General features: G+C 50.3%; 1 protein-coding gene across 1 annotated transcript in view; it reads left to right on the top strand.

The window, feature by feature from the left end:
* The window catches only part of CIC (capicua transcriptional repressor), a 49,087-nt gene that overhangs the window by 14,670 nt on the left and 14,423 nt on the right, over window positions 1-19,994 (top strand). The window contains exons 3-10 of the mRNA XM_056846697.1: window positions 9,264-9,413; window positions 9,831-10,047; window positions 11,169-11,298; window positions 11,485-11,670; window positions 12,516-12,675; window positions 12,762-12,952; window positions 13,765-13,984; window positions 18,232-18,332. Coding sequence (XP_056702675.1) covers window positions 9,264-9,413; window positions 9,831-10,047; window positions 11,169-11,298; window positions 11,485-11,670; window positions 12,516-12,675; window positions 12,762-12,952; window positions 13,765-13,984; window positions 18,232-18,332 — 1,355 coding nt within the window. The remainder of the gene's footprint in view (window positions 1-9,263; window positions 9,414-9,830; window positions 10,048-11,168; window positions 11,299-11,484; window positions 11,671-12,515; window positions 12,676-12,761; window positions 12,953-13,764; window positions 13,985-18,231; window positions 18,333-19,994) is intronic.

Genomic DNA, 19,994 nt, shown 5'->3' with positions numbered 1-19,994 from the left:
ATGTTGCATGAAGTGAATTTGTAGTACCCCCATGAGCATACAGCATGTATACAGTTCTCTCCTGGAATCTGCACCGCGCAAGGACATACCATGTGAACCATTTGGTAGACATCTGGTTTATGAATGCGCTTGTGATTTGCGGAGTATAGTGCAGGGGTCCCCAATGTGGTGCCCATGGGTACCATGGTGCATGCCAATACCTTTCCTGGCACCCACCAAGTGCTTTTAGAAAGTGGGTGGGTCTTTTGACCAGCAGGGCTCCTGATTGGCTGTGCAGATTAAAAGGCATAATTTTAAACACAACTGACTGAAAGGTTGAAGGCTTACTGTGAGAGCTGTGCAGTTTTGCTCCCTGACGTTTTATGGTTGGCTCCGCCTCCTGCAAAAGCCATTTTAAGATTGTGCCCACCGCCCTGTATGGAATTCCAAAGGCGCAAACGGGTTGGGGATCCCAGTGTAGGGCAGAGTGCTTACCAGCAGGTGCATTGCTCAACCCACGTGGCTGTATGATCACAGTGAATGTGGAGCCCTCCACTGCGCAGACATCCGCACGGCGATACAAGGGAGCAGGACAACTGGGCTGTTCTGTCTCCCCCCCCCCTTCTTTTTTTAATTGCATATGCGCACAGGGACTCCACTGCCTTTCTGGCAGAAACCTGTATCGCATTTATAGGAAGATCTGCTTCTATTTAACAAGTTTTTAATGCACTTTTAATGACTGTGTCATCCTCATGTGGATGGTTTACCTGTGCGAGGACCCAGATGACTAAATGTTTTTTCATTGGAGAGTAAGGCGGACCATGCACCCTATTCTTGAGCTTTGCGAGAATGTTACCAGTATAGGGCTTTCTCGACATCTTCACAAAGTAGCCATGTTTACTATAGAGGCCTCCTTTGTCTCTAGAACAAGGGTGGGGAACCTTTTTTCCACCAAGGGCCATTTGGATGTTTATAACATCATTCACAGGCCATACAAAATTATCAACTTAAAAATTAGCCGACCAAGCCCCAAGCAGGCAGTTGCCCCAAATGACCCTCCCTGCGCAGCAAGCAGGCAGGCATCCAGCCGATGGCGCACTCACCCACCTGGTGGCAAGGGATGGTCTGTTGCACCAGCTGGGCGTAGCCATCCAGCCACACGCTGGAGTTGCTCCTGCTCCGCACGGTTGGGGCCGGATTCTACAGCTGGCTCCTGCTACATCCGCCTGGAGGAATGAAATGAGGACACACTGGCTAAGAACTCGCTCCCCGCCCTGCACATTCTGGCCCTGCCCCCTTTAACCCCTCCATTGTTGCCACTTCCACCCCAGCCCTCTTGTAGTACAGAGGGAATACGTTTCTCCATGGCCCAGGTGGGAAAGGGTTAATACAGTTTCTTGGGTGGTCCTAGTAGCTCCATAGCTAACAACTCTTCTGCAAGGGGGAGAAAAGGTTCCTTTTCTCGGCAAAACAAACTCACATCTGCCTTGAATAGAGGCTATTCCTGTCCGCAGGAGGGGGCGGATGACTAGTCTTAGATCCTTCTGAGCTAAAGATCTGCCAGGATCCACGAAGGGCCAGACCAAATGATTTCGCGGGCCTTAAATGGCCCCCGGGCCTGACGTTCCCCACCCCTGCTCTAGAAAGTAGAAAAGGGGCGAGCCCTTGGATATCTTCCAATGACCTGGCTGAATGCATTGTATTTGCAATTGCATTGTGTTTATATATTTGCATAGGCCCATAGAAACCAATGGTTAGACCCGGCCTCCGCAGTGGGGGGAGGAGTCACCGTTGGGAGGCCAGGTCTACCCATTCTGTTTCTTTATCACTGTTTCTCTCTCTCTCTCTCTCCCTTTGTCTCTTATCTGTTTCACTCTTTCTCTCTCTCTCTTTCTCTTTCTCCCTGCCTTTCTGGACACCACCACCCCATCCAGATCTGGGCTGGCGAGTCCGCTGTGAGCTCGCCAGCCAAGGCAGCCGCCCCCACCCCACTGCAGCTTTAAAATGAATGTGAGGGACTAGAAATATTAACTTTATAGAGGACACAGGCAAAGCCAATTAATGATATTATTTTTTACTTAATTTTTTACTTAAAATATAAACATTCTTAAAACAATAACGAGTATTAAATAAAAGAAAATGGTGTAAGAATTTTATTGTAAACTTGTTTGAGTTTTAAGTAAAACTCCCCCAATATCATTAAAACAAGCCTGTGTTTTCTATAAAGTTTGTATCTCCAGTACCTGGCATTACATTTTATTGTATTTATTTGTTACACATCTTCAGCCCAACCAAGAGACATTTGTTATATCTGGCCCTCCTCACAAATGAGTTCGACACCCCTGCTCTAGGCTGATCTTGCTTTAAACAGGGGGTTGGACTAGATTGCCTGTATGGCCCCTTCCGACTCTATGATTCTAAGGGCAGAACACAAGTTCCGTGTGGAAATAATAAATGAATGGGGACATTCCTGCTGACCCACCTTCTGGGGCAGGGGGCCAGAGCCACTCAGAGGGCTTTTCACTGCAGCTTCATCTGAATCCACCAATGCCTTCTAGCCAGGATCAGTTCGAGCAGATGGTTCCTAACGATTAATCCGCGACCACCCTCCAAGTAACAAATGCCACAAGTTAAAAAATATATATCCAGAAAAGCAACTTTATTATACATCTATCCATGCTATGTACACATTCCATGAGAAGGTTGTACTTGATGGCCTGTCAGCCAACACCTGAAGCCGAATTCCTACCTGATGTTTTCTTAAACACTTTGAGGAACAAATTGAAGATCTGGAATTTTAGCGGGGGGGGGGGCTGAGCTGCATAAAAGGGCTTTGCGGTGCTGGCTGCCAAAGCCGTTTTGAGTGACTCTTCCCTTGTGCCACTTGTCGAGTGCAGACATTTCAATAAAACTTTATCTCTGTGGTTCTCTGAGGTTGAGCATGATGTGACTGGAAGTGCTGTGTTGTTTCTGGGAACTTCCTGCTTTTGAAATGGAAGGGTTTTGCTGAGTTGATGGGTTCCCCCCCACACCTCTACGCACTCTTTCATTCCACTATCGCTGGGTATAAGCGAGGTTGGACAACTGGCGAGTCTGGAACAAGCGCATGGCGTACACGGTCACTCACAGATTAAGTTGTCTATTGTGGGCTTCCGCCTTGCGTGTGAGACACGGTGGGCATACATGTGCGTCCGTGCGTGGAGAGAAGTAGGCACGTAGGTGTCTGCCTGCATGTAGGTGTACACTTGTAGACCGTGTGGGCAGTGTTTTTGTGTGCAAATGTTGTCCAACACATGCCCTTGGCGTAGTGCGGTGCGTGCTGGGAGTGGCCTGTTTGTGTCCTCTTTCTCTCCCCCCTCCCAATTCCCTCAACAATGGGATCCTCTCTCAGCCTTGGCCTTGTGCCCGGAGCCCTGTGTGTGTCTGTGTGGGGGTGTTCCTCCGTGTCTCCTCACTTCACCTCATAGTTTATTGGCTGCCAGCGGAGGGAAGGAGGCTGGCTGCATCCCACCCACCCCCAGCTGTGAGCAGAGGCAGCACTGAGTCAGGCTTGCGGGGGAAGGGACCGTGGCGCTCGGGGAAGGAGGAGAGCATGAGTCACGGGAAGCCAAGTGGCGGCAGCTCCCTGGAGTAGGAGGAGGCAAGGGGGTGCCCTATAGGGCAGGACACTCACGGTCTTTTCTCCGTCTCTTCCCCCTTTCCCACCATTCTGCCCCAGGGAGGATGGATCATCCCAGGAATGCTCTCTGCTGAGAGCTCTTAATCCCCAGCCGCACTGGGCTGCCTGCCAGCAGAAGCCGCTCTGGTGACTGTGTGTGCGTGCGCGAGTGTGAACAAGAGGGCAGAAGTGACTAATTCATAGGCGTACACATATGTGAGCACATGACGATGTATACCTCTTAACATACCTCCCTGGACTCTGTGTGCTCAGTTGGGCCCAGTGCCTGCATGTGCAAACTTGTACCTAGTGAGCTGCACGCTGGTGCACGCATGCTGAATGCTGCACCCACCTTCACATGCGTGTACAAGGGTTTTGTGCATGCTTGGAGGTGGGCATCAAGCTGAGCAGGCAGAAACGTTACCATGTGAGGAAACTACAGTGGTCAGGAAAAGTATATAAGCCGAATGCAGGCAGAGGGGAGGTTGGGGGCAGCCTGGAAGGTTGCCAACCTCCTGTTGGGGCATGATCTCCTGGAATCACAACGGATCTCCAGGCCACTGAGATCAGTTTCCTGGGAGGAAATGGCAGGTTGGGAGGGCACGCTCTATGGCATCGCATTCCCCACTGAGCTCCCTCCCTTGCCCTAGGCACTGCCCCCAAATCTCCATGGATTTCCCAAACTGGAGTTGGCAACCCTAGACTACCACACTGCACTCCCACAAGTGATCCCCAAAACCTGCATTGCGCCCCCCCCCCCAAAGCACGCACTGGGTGCCCGCCCTTCCCGCGATCTCCCTGCCACCTCTGCGACTTCCTTTCCTCCTTGATTTCTCACCCTATTTATCCCCTCCATTTCTCGCTACTCCCCCCCCCATTTATTATCTCCGTCCCATTTCCCCTTTCTTGCCCCCTTTTCCTTTCTTGTACTAGAGATTAAATGCCCCCCCCCATCATTTGCCCCTCTCTTTGCCCTTCCTTCTAAATGGCTCCTCCTGCTTTGGCATTTGCCTCGTCCCCTCCCCCCCCTCGGGCGTGGCCTCTCTCTCTCTCTCTCAGCCCCGAGGTGGTAGAGTAAGAAGGAGAAGGGAGGGGAGGAGGAGCCAAGGCTGGAGTAAACAGCAGCCAATCACGGGAGGCCTCTCTCTGGCTCGTGATCCCGCTCTCCTCCCTCCCTCCCCCGTTGCCCTCTTACTCTTCTCTTGGCGCGCGGCGGGCCTTCCTTTGCATATGACTGACATTCCTGAGGCGGCCAATGGGAGCTCGCGGTGTATGTGGTCTGTGTGTGAGAGAGAGAGACTGGAAGGGGGGGGAAACGGTGCCTCTCCTTGATTTGCATGTGAATGACCCGGCGTGGCGGCAGCCAATGGCGTGGCGGGGGCTAATTGGGCATGCGTGACGGCGCTGGGGGGGGGAGCGAGGGCGGGCGGCTGGGGCTGAGGCGGGGGGGGGCCGCCCTTGTTCGTAGCCCCGAGCGGCTGAGGCGAGGCGAGGCGAGGGAGTTGAATGGTGTTTGGTTACAACCGGGAGGCGGAGGACGCCGCGCGACAGGCGGAGGGGCGGCAGCGACAACTCGGCCCCCCCGTCAAGAGGCGCCGCGACAGCCAACCAGCAGCCGCCTGTCGCCGACAGCAGCGACACCCGCCCGCCCCCCCGCGAGGAGGAGGAGGAGGAGGAGGGGGGGAGGGCGGAACAGCCGGAGAACTTACTCTCTCCCACCCACCCACCCACCCACCCACTCCGCGGCGAGCCCCCGTCTCCCCCTTTTTCATGCGCGCTCACTGTAATCCTGCCGAGCTCCAGTCGCTGGCGGGCAGGGGAGGCTCTTCCTCTCCCCCTGGAAGCCCCCTCCCTCGCTGCAGCGGGACACCCAAGGGGGGGTGCTGGACAGCTCTTTCACGCCCCTCTCCCCCCACCCCTTTTCTCTGTCTCTTATTTCTGTGGCACACTTCTCTTAGACCTCTCTTGCGGCGGCCCCCCCCACCCCCCCCCACCGGGCGTCCACACCTCGGAGGTCGCCATAGCGGTGCATTTGGCGGGGGTCCTGCAAACTAAAGCCATGGGTCCTTCCTTTCGCGTTGCATGCACGCCCAACCCCTCTGTCTCCCCTCACTTTTCCCCACCTCTAAAGATGCTTTTCTAACCCCCCCCCTCCCCATGCTGGCTGCTGGAGTGACACCTCCCCTGTAGAGAAGGCCAGAACAGAGAAGAAGCGTGGTGCCCTTCCCCGGTCCTTCCGGTTGCTGGCGCCTGTGGCTTGTTTGACGTCCAGCTGGTGGTCTCCCTTGCATGGCATCCCCGGCATAACCCCAGGGGGGGAGTCATCTTGCTGACCTGCAGCCCGCCTACCTGCACCCAAAGCAGCGGACTCCTCTGCTGGGCCTGTTGGGACACCCATCTCCACACCTCCCTCTGTCCCCCAGGGAGGGGGGAGAGGGAGGAGAAGGGAGAGCATGTTCTCCATGCGAGGCCTCTGAGAGACATCAAGAAGCAGTCAACTGGTCGTCAAGACGACGTCTCAACGCTCCTTGGGATGTTCTCCACCGAAAGACCCCCGGCGACGTTGCCCTCTCTGCCGCACAGGGGGCTTGGCATGTTCGGTCAGTGGATTGGGTCGTGAGTGTGCAAGGTGTGAGTCTGTCTGTAGATGTGTGGGATGCAGTGCTGTGGTGTCCTCACTTGATGTGTTTTTGGAGGCTACGATAGGAGTTGACCTTTCACCTTTCCTGTGTTAAGACTTTGAAGGGGTCTGTTGTTTGATAACAGTGCTGTTTTGCTAAGTTTGCATTCTGTGTGATTGAAAGGGGAGGAGGGAATGGGGTGTCTTGGAGTTTTCACTCTGAATGATGTCCAGTTGGGTCCTCTTAGATTTTTAGGAGGCAGGTTGGTTGAAGGAGGGGCTTCAACGCCACCTTCCCATTTCTCTTGAAGACAAAGAGCAAGGTCTAAGAGTGCAACTTTTTTATTGGTTGGGGATCTTTATGTCTTTAACAGCAGCCTGAGATGTACAAACTTAGCCAGTGAAGTTCTTGGCACAGTGAATGGGCAGCCGCTAAATTTCTGGGTATCGGGATGCTGCTAAAGACATAGAAGTGGAATCAATTTTTAAAAATTGAGGTGGCCGCGCCAATAGGTCGTGTGCTTGTGCACACTATATTTAACCCAAACCCCTTCTCTATGGTCACCACGTTGACAATCGCTCTTTATTGGCGGATGCCTGAGAGTGTTCTACATCTGTGGTGTGTATGGAAGAAGAGGTGGCTGGGGAAAGCTACCTGGCAGTGGCAGTGGGTTGTTGTTTAAAATTTACATAGTACTCTTTATTTGGGGGGGGGGATCTTTGTGCTTGCGTTTGGGCCAACCCTATGAAGATGGTTTGCTGTCTTCTTCTTCTGCAGGCAAGGTGCTGAAGCTGGCTGAAGTCAGAAGGGCCCAGGGCCACTTGGTTAGTCCTTAGTAGAGGTGTACCCTGAGCTCAGAAGTTCTACTTCCAAATCTCTCTTTTTGTTCGTCTGCACATTTGATGCTGGGCACTGGATGCCAGGACTCTGGGGCTCTGTCTTCGACTCACTGTGTCATCTTTGGGCTAGGCCCTCGTACCCCCACCCCTGAGTGTGTGTGTTGTATTTGTCACATGTCTTGTGTAGTTTTGCTTTGCTTTAACTTTGGAAAGCAAATCTGTGATTTTTGTTTGGTGTGAGCAACCTCCCAGTTCTGGCCCTTTAAGAACCTTCATTCCTCGCTAATGAAGAGTACAACATGGGGGGGGGGGTTTAATGTTTCATGTCCTTGCTTTAGCTGTCCCCCTTTCCTTCCCATCCACCCCCCTTGTCCTCTCGCACAGGGATGTGGTCACCAGCCGGAGAACAGGAAGCCACTGAGCCAGCGCTTCCCGGCAGAGCTCTCTGACCACGATGCACTCAGGGCTTTTAATAATTGAGTTAACTTTATGGGGTGGGGGGAAGAGAGAGCGACTGATCATCAGGGAGTGCAAAGGGAGGGAAGAAGAGTTATGGGAAAGGGGCACTGTATCCAGTGGGAGGGAAGTTCTCCTTTGGGAGTGGGCTTCTCCTTGAAAGAAGCAAAGACACCCTCCCCCTCAATTTATATTTTATTGTTACAATTTTAATACCTTGCTTTTCAAACAAGTTGATGAACCAACCTCCCTGATGCAATTAACAGTTAAAATACAGCCAGAGAAGCCATAAAAGAATGATAAATGGCGACTCTAGCTGTGTTTGGTTGCTGTTGTACTGAATGTCCAAGGACATGCACGTTAAGGGGAGCCAGTGACTTCACGTGGGATGGAGGATACCTGAGCTAGATCTCCGCACCACACACACACACACACTGTAAGTTGGTTTTCAGCTTAACACTCTTTGTGGAACTGAGCCAGGGTCAGAGCTGGTTAAGGTGTACTTTTTCTTCCCCTTTGTAATGCTGTGCTGGGTAGTGCCTGTCACTAGTGTGGCCGGGTCGTGTGACACAGTGTTGGGGCTGTCGAAAGTGAAGGTTTTGTTGTTGCTTCAATGGGAGTCCATCACTGCCTAACCGACAGTGCCTTGTGTGTGTGTGTGTGTATGAGTAACTTGCCTCTTGCTGGCGACACACATTTGTGATCTCTTGCAATTGGGTAGTGCTCTGTTTAGTTCTTCCTTGTTGCTGCGTTTAAGCTTCTGTCGGTACCATGGGCTGAAAAGTCGTCATTGCTGTAGAGGGAAAATACTGCATTTGGACTTAACTGAGGCTAGGCATTGTACATCGAATGTGGCATGGGCGGTGTTGTGCAACTAGAAGGTACAGGTGTTTCTCAGGCTGCATGTGCAGAGGTGGCTTCTACTTTGTCTTCATCGTTAGTCCTGTGTTTTTCCTGGACGCCCCAAGGAGGAAGTTATGCTTAGCCTGATAGGGGGCCCACAGAAAGTAACCATTTCTTGGGCTTGTTCACGTAAGCAGTAAATGAATTTCAAGGCGAGCCTTAATGTGTTCTCCCTATTCACAGAGGGTTTTCAGAGGGGCAGAACTGTCCATTGCTGGGCGGGGTGGGGGTGGGAGTTACCATGCTCTTCTTGTTGGGGCAGCCTGAACTCCTGGGGATGCTCCCAAGCGCCCTGGCTGGGACGAAGCTGAGGAGCTTGGCTGCCCGAGCAAGCGTGGGAGTCTTGAGTGAGCAGGGCCCCTCGGCCCCCTCCCCTTCCCCCCCCTGCAGCTGTAAAATTCCTTTGCCTGGTTTCCAGCTGGGAAGGGTGGAGGAGGCCAGGGTTGCTTCCTGGCAGACGGAGGAGAAATTTCCCTGCTGTCTCCTCCCTCCCCCCTGCCCCTCCCGGGGGGGGGGCTAAGTGACTAGTGATAAGGCTTGGCACAGATTGTGACTGGAGAGGATTGCGAACCCAAAAAAAAGGGGGGGATTTCTCCCATGAAGTGAATGATATTGTTAAGAGAAAGAGGTAGGTGTGTGTGTGAGTGAGAGAAAAAGAAAGCAACCTGGGATGATTCACCACTAATGGATCCCCTGAGTCCTGATTCCCAGTCTTCCCCCCTTCTATATTGAATCCCGCTCCCCTTCTTTCACTTGTTTGTCTAAGTTAGGCTGTCTTTAGTGCTTTTGTGTCTCTTTCCTCCCTAGTGTGGACCAACGTGGAGCCGCGCTCCGTGGCGGTGTTCCCGTGGCACTCCCTGGTGCCCTTTCTGGCTCCCAGCCAACCGGATTCCTCTGTACAGCCCAGCGAGGGCCAGCAGCCTGTCAGTCATCCCTCCACATCCAGTCAGAACAAAGGTAAGGGTCCCACAAGTAAGAGGGCGTGGTGGGTGGGTGGTGTGATGCTCATGGGGCGTCTCATAAGGAAATGTGCCCACTGAGGAAGCATGAACACATGAGCCTGCCTTCTACTGAATCAGACCCTTGGTCCATTGAGGTCTGTATTGTCTACACACACTGGCAGAGGCTCTCCAAGGTCTCAGGCAGAGGTCTTGCACATCACCTGTGGCCTGATCCTTTCAACTGGAGATGCCAGGGATTGAACCTGGGACCTTCTGCATGCCAAGCAGATGCTCTGAGCCATGGCCCCTCCCCAATGTGGGACTCCTCAGTATGGGACTCTTCGCCCACCAGGGCACGTGTTTGCATGTGTCCCTTTTCTTCCACCGTCCTACTGTCATTCATTCAATCTCCGCCTGATGTGTGCTTTTTCAGAGCCTCCAGAATCAACTGCAGTGGCTCATGAACTCCCTGGTGCATCTTCGGGGGCCGAGATGGGAAGGCCAAACACATCTCATCCCGACAGCCCAGCCCCAGTTCCCCAGCCATTGACAGCGGCATCAGGAGGGGGCGGCGGGCCCTCACAGCATGACGACGACATCTCGGGGCACCCACGTCTGGACAGTGAGACGGAGAGTGACCACGATGACGCGTAAGAGCCGCCATGTATTCATCATATTTGACAGTTTTCTGTTTTACGCCCACTCACAAACAGGCTGGTAAGGTTGCAGTGGTTCCTCTTTTACAGATGGAAAAATTGAGGCTGAGAGAGGATGACTTGTCCAAGGCCGCACAGTGAGTCCTTGGCAGAGTTGGAGCTGCCATCTCACACTGACTCACAGCGGAGTAGCTGGTGGTGGGACGTTGGTGTGAGGCTGGGGAATACACTGGTGGAGTGTGCATCTTGAAGGAGATTAATGGGCGGCAACTGGGAGAGAACCTGGGCTGGGCGGGGGGAGAACTTGGGAGTAGTTTTCTTCCAGCCTCAATGCAAAGTGCCGGTATGTGGTACGTGCCCTGGTGACATCTAGACTAGATCACTGCAGTCTGCTCTACGTGGGTCTGTCCTTGAGAAAGGTTCGGAAACTTCCGGTTGTTCAGGATGTAGACGGGACTAGGTCATAGGGACCATATCACTCCATATATCCACGCTGGTTCCCAGTTTTCATCTAGGCCCAATTCTAGGTGCTAGTATTGACCTTTAATGCCCTGTGTGGCCTGGGACCAACATACCTTAAGAACCATCTTCTGCCATATAAGCCTGCTTGTTCGCTACAATAATATTCAGAGGCCCTGCTTCAGTTGCGCTCACCATTGGAGGCTAGACAGGTGGCACCCCAAGAAAGGGCATTTTTGGTTATGGCACCAAAACTTTGGGACTTTCTCCCCAGGAGGAGTCATCTGTTTCCCTCTGTCTGTCTTCTTCTATCAGTGTCTTTTGCCAGCGGATGAAGATATCTTTATTTCTTTTGGCATATACTCAGTATCAGTTATTGGCCCTCCTCCCTGGTTTTGATATAGCTTGTTTATGTGTTTTTATTATTTTATAATTTAAAATTTTAGTTGTTCAGATGTTTTCATGTTCTCCAACTTGGGGACATTGATTAGGTAGAAAGGCGGCGTAAAATGGTTTTGAATAAGTAAAATTAATTGTTGAAGGAGCAAACCGGCAATGTTGGGAGCAGCAGCTGGGTGATAAGAGGACAGTGAAAGCTATTGGAAACTGGCTGGAAGAAGGTGATCCAACCTCCCCCCACCCCATTCACTCCGTAGGTTCCTGTCTGTCGTATCTCCTGAAATTCAACTCCCTCTGCCACCTGGGAAGCGTCGTACCCAGTCGTTAAGTGCCCTACCCAAGGAGCGGGATTCCTCCTCTGAGAAGGATGGGCGCAGTCCTAACAAGGTAGGTGCCCTTCTTTTCCTACCCTGCCTTAATGTTCTGTGTCTGGAGCGTGCAGGGAAAATTCTCCTTCCCCTTTCTGGAACACTTTGCCACACTGCATTTTCCACGCTGACAGTCTCTCTCCTGGAGAAAGGCTAAGATCCGTTTTGGCTGTGATGTCATTAGCACCCCTCTTTTTTTCTCTAGCAGAGAGAGAAAGATCACATTCGGCGGCCTATGAACGCTTTCATGATCTTCAGCAAGAGGCATCGGGCTCTGGTACATCAACGGCATCCCAACCAGGACAACCGGACAGTCAGCAAGATCTTGGGAGAGTGGTGGTATGCGCTGGGGCCCAAGGAAAAACAGAAGTACCATGACCTGGCCTTTCAGGTACAGCCACTTGAGATGTATGTCACTAAGAGTCCAAATTCAGCTGGGGAGCAGGGTTGCCTGCTTTGGTGTGCTGGGTGTGCCATCTCCATGAGCAGACGGTGTGCTTGTAAGCATGACAATGAACCCAGAACACCAAGAATGCGGAAGCTTCACAGAATGTGGCATTGCTTACAGAGTGGAGTCTCCTGGGAGAATTGGCCTTTGCTTTATTTTTTGTTTTTAATGGAAGTTTCTAGTATTTATAGCTGCCCAGATACTCTTGGAAAGATAGCCTGCTGAAATTTCAAAACCCAGAAGGGCATTTGAATATGGTTTTCCTGGGGTTGGGGTTAAGGGTGGCGGACTCTAATCTGGAGAACCTGGTTTGATTTCCCAACTCCTCCACATGAGCAGCGGACTCTAATCTGGAGAACTGTGTTCGATTCCCCTCTCCTACAAGAGACCTTGGGCTAGCCCAGTTCTCCAAACTCTCTCAGCCCCACCTACCTCACAAGGTCTCTGTTATGGGGAAGGGTAGGAGATTGTAAGCTGATTTGATTCTCCTTAAAAGGTAGAGAAAATAAGCATATACAAACCAACTCTTCTCTGTCTAATTCCTTGCATCCTCTTCCCCACACTACTTAAACTAGAATAAAGTATACATATTTTCCTTATTTATACAATGATCGCAGAGTAGAGTATTCAGCTTTTGTTGGTGAAAGACTATGTTTGCCTTGGCACAGAATTTTTAACCTTTTCAGAATGCCTTTGCACATCTTTGGGAATGGCTGTTCCGATTTTGCCCAGGAATCTCTCTCTTTTCCCTCTTTCTCACCTGTGCCCTCATCTCCTTCCCATCCCAGGTGAAGGAAGCCCACTTCAAAGCACATCCTGATTGGAAGTGGTGTAACAAAGATAGGAAGAAGTCCAGCTCAGACGTGAAGCCCGCAGGTCCGGGGGGATGCGCCAAGGAGACAAGAGAGCGCAGCATGTCGGAGACAGGCACTGCTGCCGTGCCGGGAGGTGAGCGCCCTCCTTATTGCTCGGTTATCCCTTAGAAGGGCCTCCTCCTTTTCTCCTTTTACCCTTCTCTCTGTCCTTCTCCACAGGCCCTTCGGAGATGCAGGCACTGCTGGGGTCAGAGGGCAAAGCTGGGCTTGTGGGATCTGGGCATGTCCATGGGGAACGGATCCTGCCCATGTCGGGACCTGGCGCTCAGCGGCCACGGGCTTTCTCCCACAGCGGGGTGCATGGGCTGGAGAGTGACCATGACAGCCAGGTGCTGCAGGAGCTCACTCAGGTATTTTATTTATTTTCGTTTATCAATTAAAACACATCCTGCCTTTCCTCATGGTTCAAGGTAGTGTACAATAATACTTAAAAACATTTTCAGTTAAAACCCAAAATAAAATAGCAAGCCCCCAAATCTCTCCCCCTGCTCCCACCTTAAAAGATGGCTGCCAGTTCAAACTCCCTCAAAGCCCTGGCAAACAGGGAGCCCCTTCTACAGAGCTGGAGCCATGATGGAAAAGGCCCAGGCTCTGGTTGATGCCAGACGGGCCACCCTAAGTGGTAGGATAGCTAATAGATGTCTGTCTGCCTGAAGATGGTAGTTGGCTCAGAGGGGTATATGGAAGGAGACAGTCCTTAAAATGTGTCAGGAAAGTGGGCTTCTGGTGGCAAGGACAGGCCCAAAGGGTTTGAGAGGGGCAGGTTCTGAACACATTTGGAATCCAAGGGAATTTTTTTTTTTGGGGGGGGCTCTTTATCCCAGTGAAGAAGGGATTCTTGCTTGCTGCAAAAACCATATCTATTAAGTTCATGTGGGGCATGTATGAGAAAAGGCAAAGCCAGAATTTCTTGTGCCAGGTAGCATGTCTGTCCTGGAAGCTTTGAAAAAGCAAGATAGCAAGCCCGTGACTCAGTCTGAGCTGCTGATTTTGAAGGGCCTTCCTTGCCACATAAGCCATTTCTCCTGTCATTCATTCACTTGGCCAGAGGTTGGTGGTAGCACTTGAACCCAGACAGTGTCAAATGGGTGATTCCCACCTGACGTCAGGACCTGATGATAAATGAGGCGCAGGCCTAAAGACTAACTGTGTTCTATTCCAGATGTGCTCAGGACAGTCTCCGTATGTCAGTGGTAAGGGACAGTATGGGGGGCTGGGCCCCTCGGGGTCCCCCTTTGCCACTCCAGGTGAAGGACCCCGACCTTCCCTGCTCCCGCACCCCTCCCGTGCCTCCCGATCTCAGCGCACTACCAGTGAGGACATGACCAGCGACGAAGAGCGCATGGTGATTTGCGAAGAGGAGGGTGACGATGATGTCATTGGTAAGGAGACCCCCCCCCCTATCAAAAGCAGTAGGGCACAGGGATCCCCAGTGTGGTGCCCATGGGCGCCATGGTGCCCACTGACACCTTTTCTGGCACCTACCAAGTGTTTTTAGGAAATGGGCGGGGCCAGGTGGGGCTTTTGCCCAGCAAGGCTTCAACTATTGGAAATCTGATTGGGTGTTCAGATTTTTTTTAAAGTTACTTTGGCAGCAGCTGCCACCACAGCATAAGGATCTACACTGTGTGACTGAAGTTAAGCTGTGGCAGAGTTGTTTCGTGGCCGGGCTCATGCCTCCTGTGGCAGAGCCATTTTGTCGTTGAGCCCACCAGGCCATGTCAAAATTCCAAATGTGACCACATACTCAAAAAAGTGGGGACCCATGCACCTTATCCACAAACACGACTGAAGTGTTAGCCTTTCCTTCCAGCATCATGGCCTCGTGTTTACAAAGTGTGGACATGCTTCTCCTTGCATGCGTCCACTTGCTAGAAGCTGAGAGTGGATAAGTCTCTGTTGACCTATAATGGCATGAGGAGAGTTTCATTTGACCTGTGTCCTTGGTGCAAGAACACATGGCGCAGCCTTCTACTGAATCAGACCCATCAAACTCAGTATTGTCTACTCAGACTGGCAGCGGCTCTTCAGGGTCTCAGGATGGCAGTGTTCCACATCACCTATGCCAGATCCTTTTAGCTGGAGATGCCAGGGATTGAACCTGGGACCTTCAGCATGCCAAGGAGATGCTCTGCCACTGAGCCACAGCCCCTTCCACTTGGTGCAGAATTTGGATTGCCTTGAACACTTCAATTTATTGTTTGAAGTTGGACTGTTTTCTTGTTTATTGACTAGCCCTGTGCAGTTCTTGAATACTTTCTGAACTGTAGCTTGGTTACCTGGCTGTTCTTTCCTCATGAACAAAAGGTCATTCAGTATTGGGTTAAGTCCTCCAGGGACCAAGTAGGCCAGGGATAAAAAGCTATTTCCTGAGGAGGTTGGGCCTTCCCCGCCCATATCTCTCACTTTGCTGAATAAATTGTGTAACAGGCATATTTTATTGGCTCTCATAAAACACAATAAATCGAGGAAGGGCAGGTTTTCAGGAGCAGGATTGGGAGGAGCTGTTGTTGTTGATTGACTGGCCTTCCAACCCATACCATGTCAGGTGGCTGGGGAAAGGTTGGGGGAGACCACAGCTAAGCTGCCCCCAGGTATCCTGCTGAATTAAAGATGGAATTAGATACGTCTGTTGGATATTGTGTGTCTGTGCTGTATAGGTAGTGGGCTGTTGGGGTCAGGATGGAAGGGATTTTTCTGTCATACCCGTTAATCTCCAGTGAAGGACAGTGTAGGATACTCTGTAGGGTGGTGATGAGTTATCCTCCAACACAAAGCTTTACATGCATTTAGAGTAAGATTGTGAGATTCTTTCTCTGGAGAAGGTCTTGTGTGTTGCTTGGCTCGTTTGCTTGAGTTATGTAAACAGTTTTCTCTGATAAATGCATAGCTACTGGGCCCTCTCTTTCTTCTGGTGACAAGCTTTTGCACAGATTAACACATAGTTAAATTGTGGAACTCCCTGCCCCAGGATGTGGTGATGACTACCAACTTGGAAGGCTTTAGGAGGGGAGTGGACATGTTCATGGAGGATAGGACTATCCATGGCTAATAGTCAAAATGAATACTAGTCATGATGCATACCTGTTGTCTCCAGGATCAGATGAGCATGCCTATTATATTAGGTGCTTTGGAACACAGGTAGGATAATGCTGCTGCAGTTGTCTTGTTTGTGGGCTTCCTAGAGATACCTGGTTGGTCACTGTGAACAGACTGCTGGACTGGATGGACCTTGGTCTGCTCAGGCATGGCTTTTCTTATGTTCTTATGTTTTTAAGAGAATTGGATGTGTTTGTGGTGTTTGTCCACATTGTTTCTCTGACTTAAGCTTTTCCTGGCCTGCCATACAACCCATTCCCTCAGCCTTATGTACTGACCAAGAAAGCATGGGCATTGGTTTTAGCATCCTGAGAATAAAAGTGTTTCTAGGATTTCAAACTAGGAAATGTGAACCATGCCCAAAGGACTCAGTGGAAGCCTAGAGAGTGGGAAAAAATGGCTGGATTTCAAGAAAACAGGTTTATCATTCCTTTCCTAGCTCCTTTTCCTTTTTCAATGCTTGACTGCCAGAAGCAGAATAAAAATAAGCACGCACATGCAAATGTATTTGTACAATTTATGCTAGTTGCGGAATTGTATTAGGGTTTTTTTTAGTTTGGTGCAGCCCTGCCAGCCATTGGAGACTTCAGTTTATAAGAATTCCTCCCCCCCCCAAATCCTCCATCATTGCTTGCAATTCCAAATTGTGTGTGTTCCCTGAAAGCTAAACAAATCCTTCATAAACGGTGCACATTTTATTATGCCTAATAAATGAATGGAATTTCCTTTTCTAGACACACTCAGTTCAGCAGCAGCGGGAAAAAGTAACGTCTTTTTCAACAGGAAATTGAGTCTGCCGATGTCCATTCTAAATAGTGCAACATTAAAGGAGTGGGGGTGGGGAGAAGAATGCTCCTCACGAGATATTGCCAGGCTGTAAGACAGAGTCAAAGGGTGTGGGCATCTAGGGCTCCTGAGGAGAGGAGAGGCAGAAAGCTAAGAAGAGCAGAAAAACCTCTTGCCCTGCCTGGAGGAATCACCTCCTGGATGCCTTGTATTTTTAGAACTTTTAAGTTTTTCAGGAAGGTTGCATGAGATCCCACGCTCTGTATCCTGCTTTTACTAATCTGAATCAAATATGTACTGATTTTTTTCCATATGAGTGGTCTTCGGCCCGTCGGTTAGAATTCCCAGGTGGGTCACGGAGTGCCTATAGAGCTGCCTTTTTTGGGCTGCCTTTTTTAAAGACCTGATGCTATATGCCTGTGTAGAAAGTCAAGGACACTACGCCTCTTGCCTGTCCTGGCGCATACTGATAGGGGCCCGCAAGACAGCCAGGCGAGAGGTAATCGAGAGGATTCTTTTTAGCACAGGCAGGTTCTGAGACTAGCTCTTTACAAAAGCTCTTTCACCTTAGCCTGGCCTGTTTTCTCCCCCTCCTTCCCCAATTAGTCTTCCAGTGATGCCTGTATGCTTTGCTGCCTTTTCCTGTCATTTATTTAGGCTATTTATAGTCTGCCTTTCTCACTGAGATTCAAGGCGGATTACATAGCGTGAGTCAAGTACAGTCAACAGGATGTGAGCAGGACAATAGGGTTTTGACTACAGAAATCTCAAACAGAGCTGAAACAAAGCATGAACATTAAACATGATACATTAAGTGGTGTGGAAACGTCCTAGTCTGGAGCATACTTACAAGCGATAGGTAGCAATACAACAATGTAGGCCACTGTCCCTATCCCTTTACCAATGCAATTTCTGACCTTTTCATTACAGTAAATCCTATTTACCTGTGCAAAAAGCCCTCTTGAATAAGCCTGTTTTGCATAGTTTGTAGAAAGCCAGGAGAGTGGAAGCTTTCCTAACCTAGTCAGGGAGGCCATTCTATAAGATGGGGGCCACAACAGAGAAGGCACGAGCACAGAGAATGCAGTCATGTGACTCTGCCACCCCGCGGGTCCTGTGTTGCCACCCAGGGGTTAAAATGTGGTTTCCAGTTCTGAAAAGGTTAAAGGATGCCGTTCTACATGACATCAGTAACATGGAGCAGGCGCTTTGCTTTAGCCCACACATGATGCAGCTGAGGGAAATGCCTGCTTTTAATGCTTTATAGACAGGCTGATTGGGGTGGGTGTAGGTATCTGTATTGAAATCATACCGGATCTTTACTTGGATTCTTTAAAGGCACTAGAAACCGGATTCTTCTGATGTAGGTCCACATGGTAGGGAAAAGGACATCCCTGCTGTCCACTTTCTCTCCATCACCATGGTTTCTCATGTCCTGGTTAATTATCCGGCACTGCCGTGTGTCCCCCTCCCCATTGGCTCAGCTCCTTCCTGTACTCAGGATGTGCACACCCCCCCCCACCATCTAGAGACTTTCCAGTGAGCAAGGCTATCATTCTGGAGGCAGGCACCCTCTGCCCCCTCCCAGATCCTGCTGTATTACGCTTACGCTTGCATTAAGTGTCTTTGCAGGTTTGCAGTAATTCAATCTCTTGGATAATAGCCTCTCTCTTCTGCAGCGTTTCAGGTGGGGGAGGGGGGTGCCAGGGAGTTGCGCTGACTGGTGTTGCTCTGCTCCCTGCAGCCGAAGACGGGTTCAACCCAGCTGATGTTGACCTGAAATGCAAGGAGCGCGTGACGGACAGCGACAGCGAGGGGTCGTTGGGAGACGAAACAGACAACAAGGTTAGGATAAAGAAGTTAGGATAAAGCGGCGGCAGCTTGGGGGAGACCACAGCCGTACAGTGTGGAGCAATAACATGTACTGTGGCTCTTCAGTGTCTTCAGAGTTCATTCAGTAATTATTTATTCATTATTTATTTAGAACACTTATTAACTGCCTTTCTACTTTGTGGAACTCAAGGCAGCTTAAAACAACAATTACAAAAATCCATAAAATACCATAATTTAAAGTCTCGACCAGGACTGCCAATACATGAAAACTACATTAGTCAAATGCAGTCCTAAATAAAATTGTCTTCAACTGCCTCCTGAAGACTGAAAAGGAGAGGGCTGGGCATAATCCCTGGGCAGGTTGCTCCATAATCATGGGGCTGTCACTGAAAAGGCCCTACCAGATGTGCTTCTTCGAATGGAGGGACAGTGAGTTCCCCACTTTGTCTTGAAGCTCGCTGGGTGACGTTGGGCCTGCCCCTCCCTCTTCCCCCCTTACCAAAGTATTGTGAGGATAACAAAAAATAGGGAAAGGAGAACTGTGTAAGTGCCATGGCGAAAGGTGCTGATTGAGAATATATTCGTATTATCTTCAGCTGTAGGGTGAGGCAGGGAGAGAGTGGTTTGGCTAAAGTTCCCAAGTGAACTCCAGGCGGGATTTGAAGCAGGAGCTGACTTTTGATTCAAAACTCCATCTCTTCGCTACCACACCTCACCCATTCTCTGTCATGGAGTCCAATTGCTATAAACAAGAACGTTGCTGATTTTATCGTATACACCTTCGAGGTTGGCAGGTGGAAAAGTGGAAGATTAAGTAACCTAAACAAATAAATACAACGGGAGTGATAGTTACCAGATAAAACAGTGTGGTGATAACTGCGTTGGGGGAGATGGTCTCTTTGCATTTATTTATTTTAAAACATTTGCTAGCTGCCTTTCTTCCTTATGGAGCTCAAGGCAGTGTACAAACGTAGATAAAACACCACAAGTAAAATACATTAAAAACCTAAAACCAAAATTTAAAATCTTTACTCAGTACTGCTAGTAGATTTAACCTAACGCAGTTCTAAATAAAACCGCCTTCAGCCTCCTCCTAAAGGTCAAAAGTGAGGGGGCCCGGCGCACCTCCCCCAGGAGGTTGTTCCATAATCATGGGGCTGCCACCAAAAAGGCCGTCTCTTGTGTGCCCACCGAACAAGCTTTTTGATGGGACAATTAGAAGGGCCTCTCCCAGTGGTCTTAATTCCCGGGCAGGAACATATGGGAGAAAATGGTCCTTCAGTAACCTGGTCTTAAGGGCTTTAAAGGTCAAAACCAACATTTTGAATTGGGCTTGGGAGCAGATCGGTAGCCAGAGTAATGACTGTAGTTTCGGGGTCACGTGCTCCTGACACCTGGGCCCAACCAGCAGTCTAGCCACAACGTTCCACTCTTGCTGCAGCCTCTGAACATTCTTCAAGGGGTAAGCCCCAAGGAGAGTGCACTACAATAGTCCAGTAATTACTGAGAGCCAGCTTAGTGTGGTGGTTAGAGTGTTGTACTAGGATCTGGGAAAGCCAGGTTCAAATCCTCACTCCGCCATGGAAGCTCACTGGGTAATCTTGGGCCAGTCACACACACTCAGCCTAACCTACCTCACAGGTTTGTTGTGAGGGTAAAATGGAGGATAGGCAA

The sequence above is a fragment of the Euleptes europaea genome, chromosome 3, assembly GCF_029931775.1.
Source record: "Euleptes europaea isolate rEulEur1 chromosome 3, rEulEur1.hap1, whole genome shotgun sequence".
Classification (NCBI taxonomy): domain Eukaryota; kingdom Metazoa; phylum Chordata; class Lepidosauria; order Squamata; family Sphaerodactylidae; genus Euleptes; species Euleptes europaea.
The sequence above is the reverse complement of the archived record's forward strand: the minus strand, read 5'-3'. Positions and strand labels throughout refer to the sequence as shown.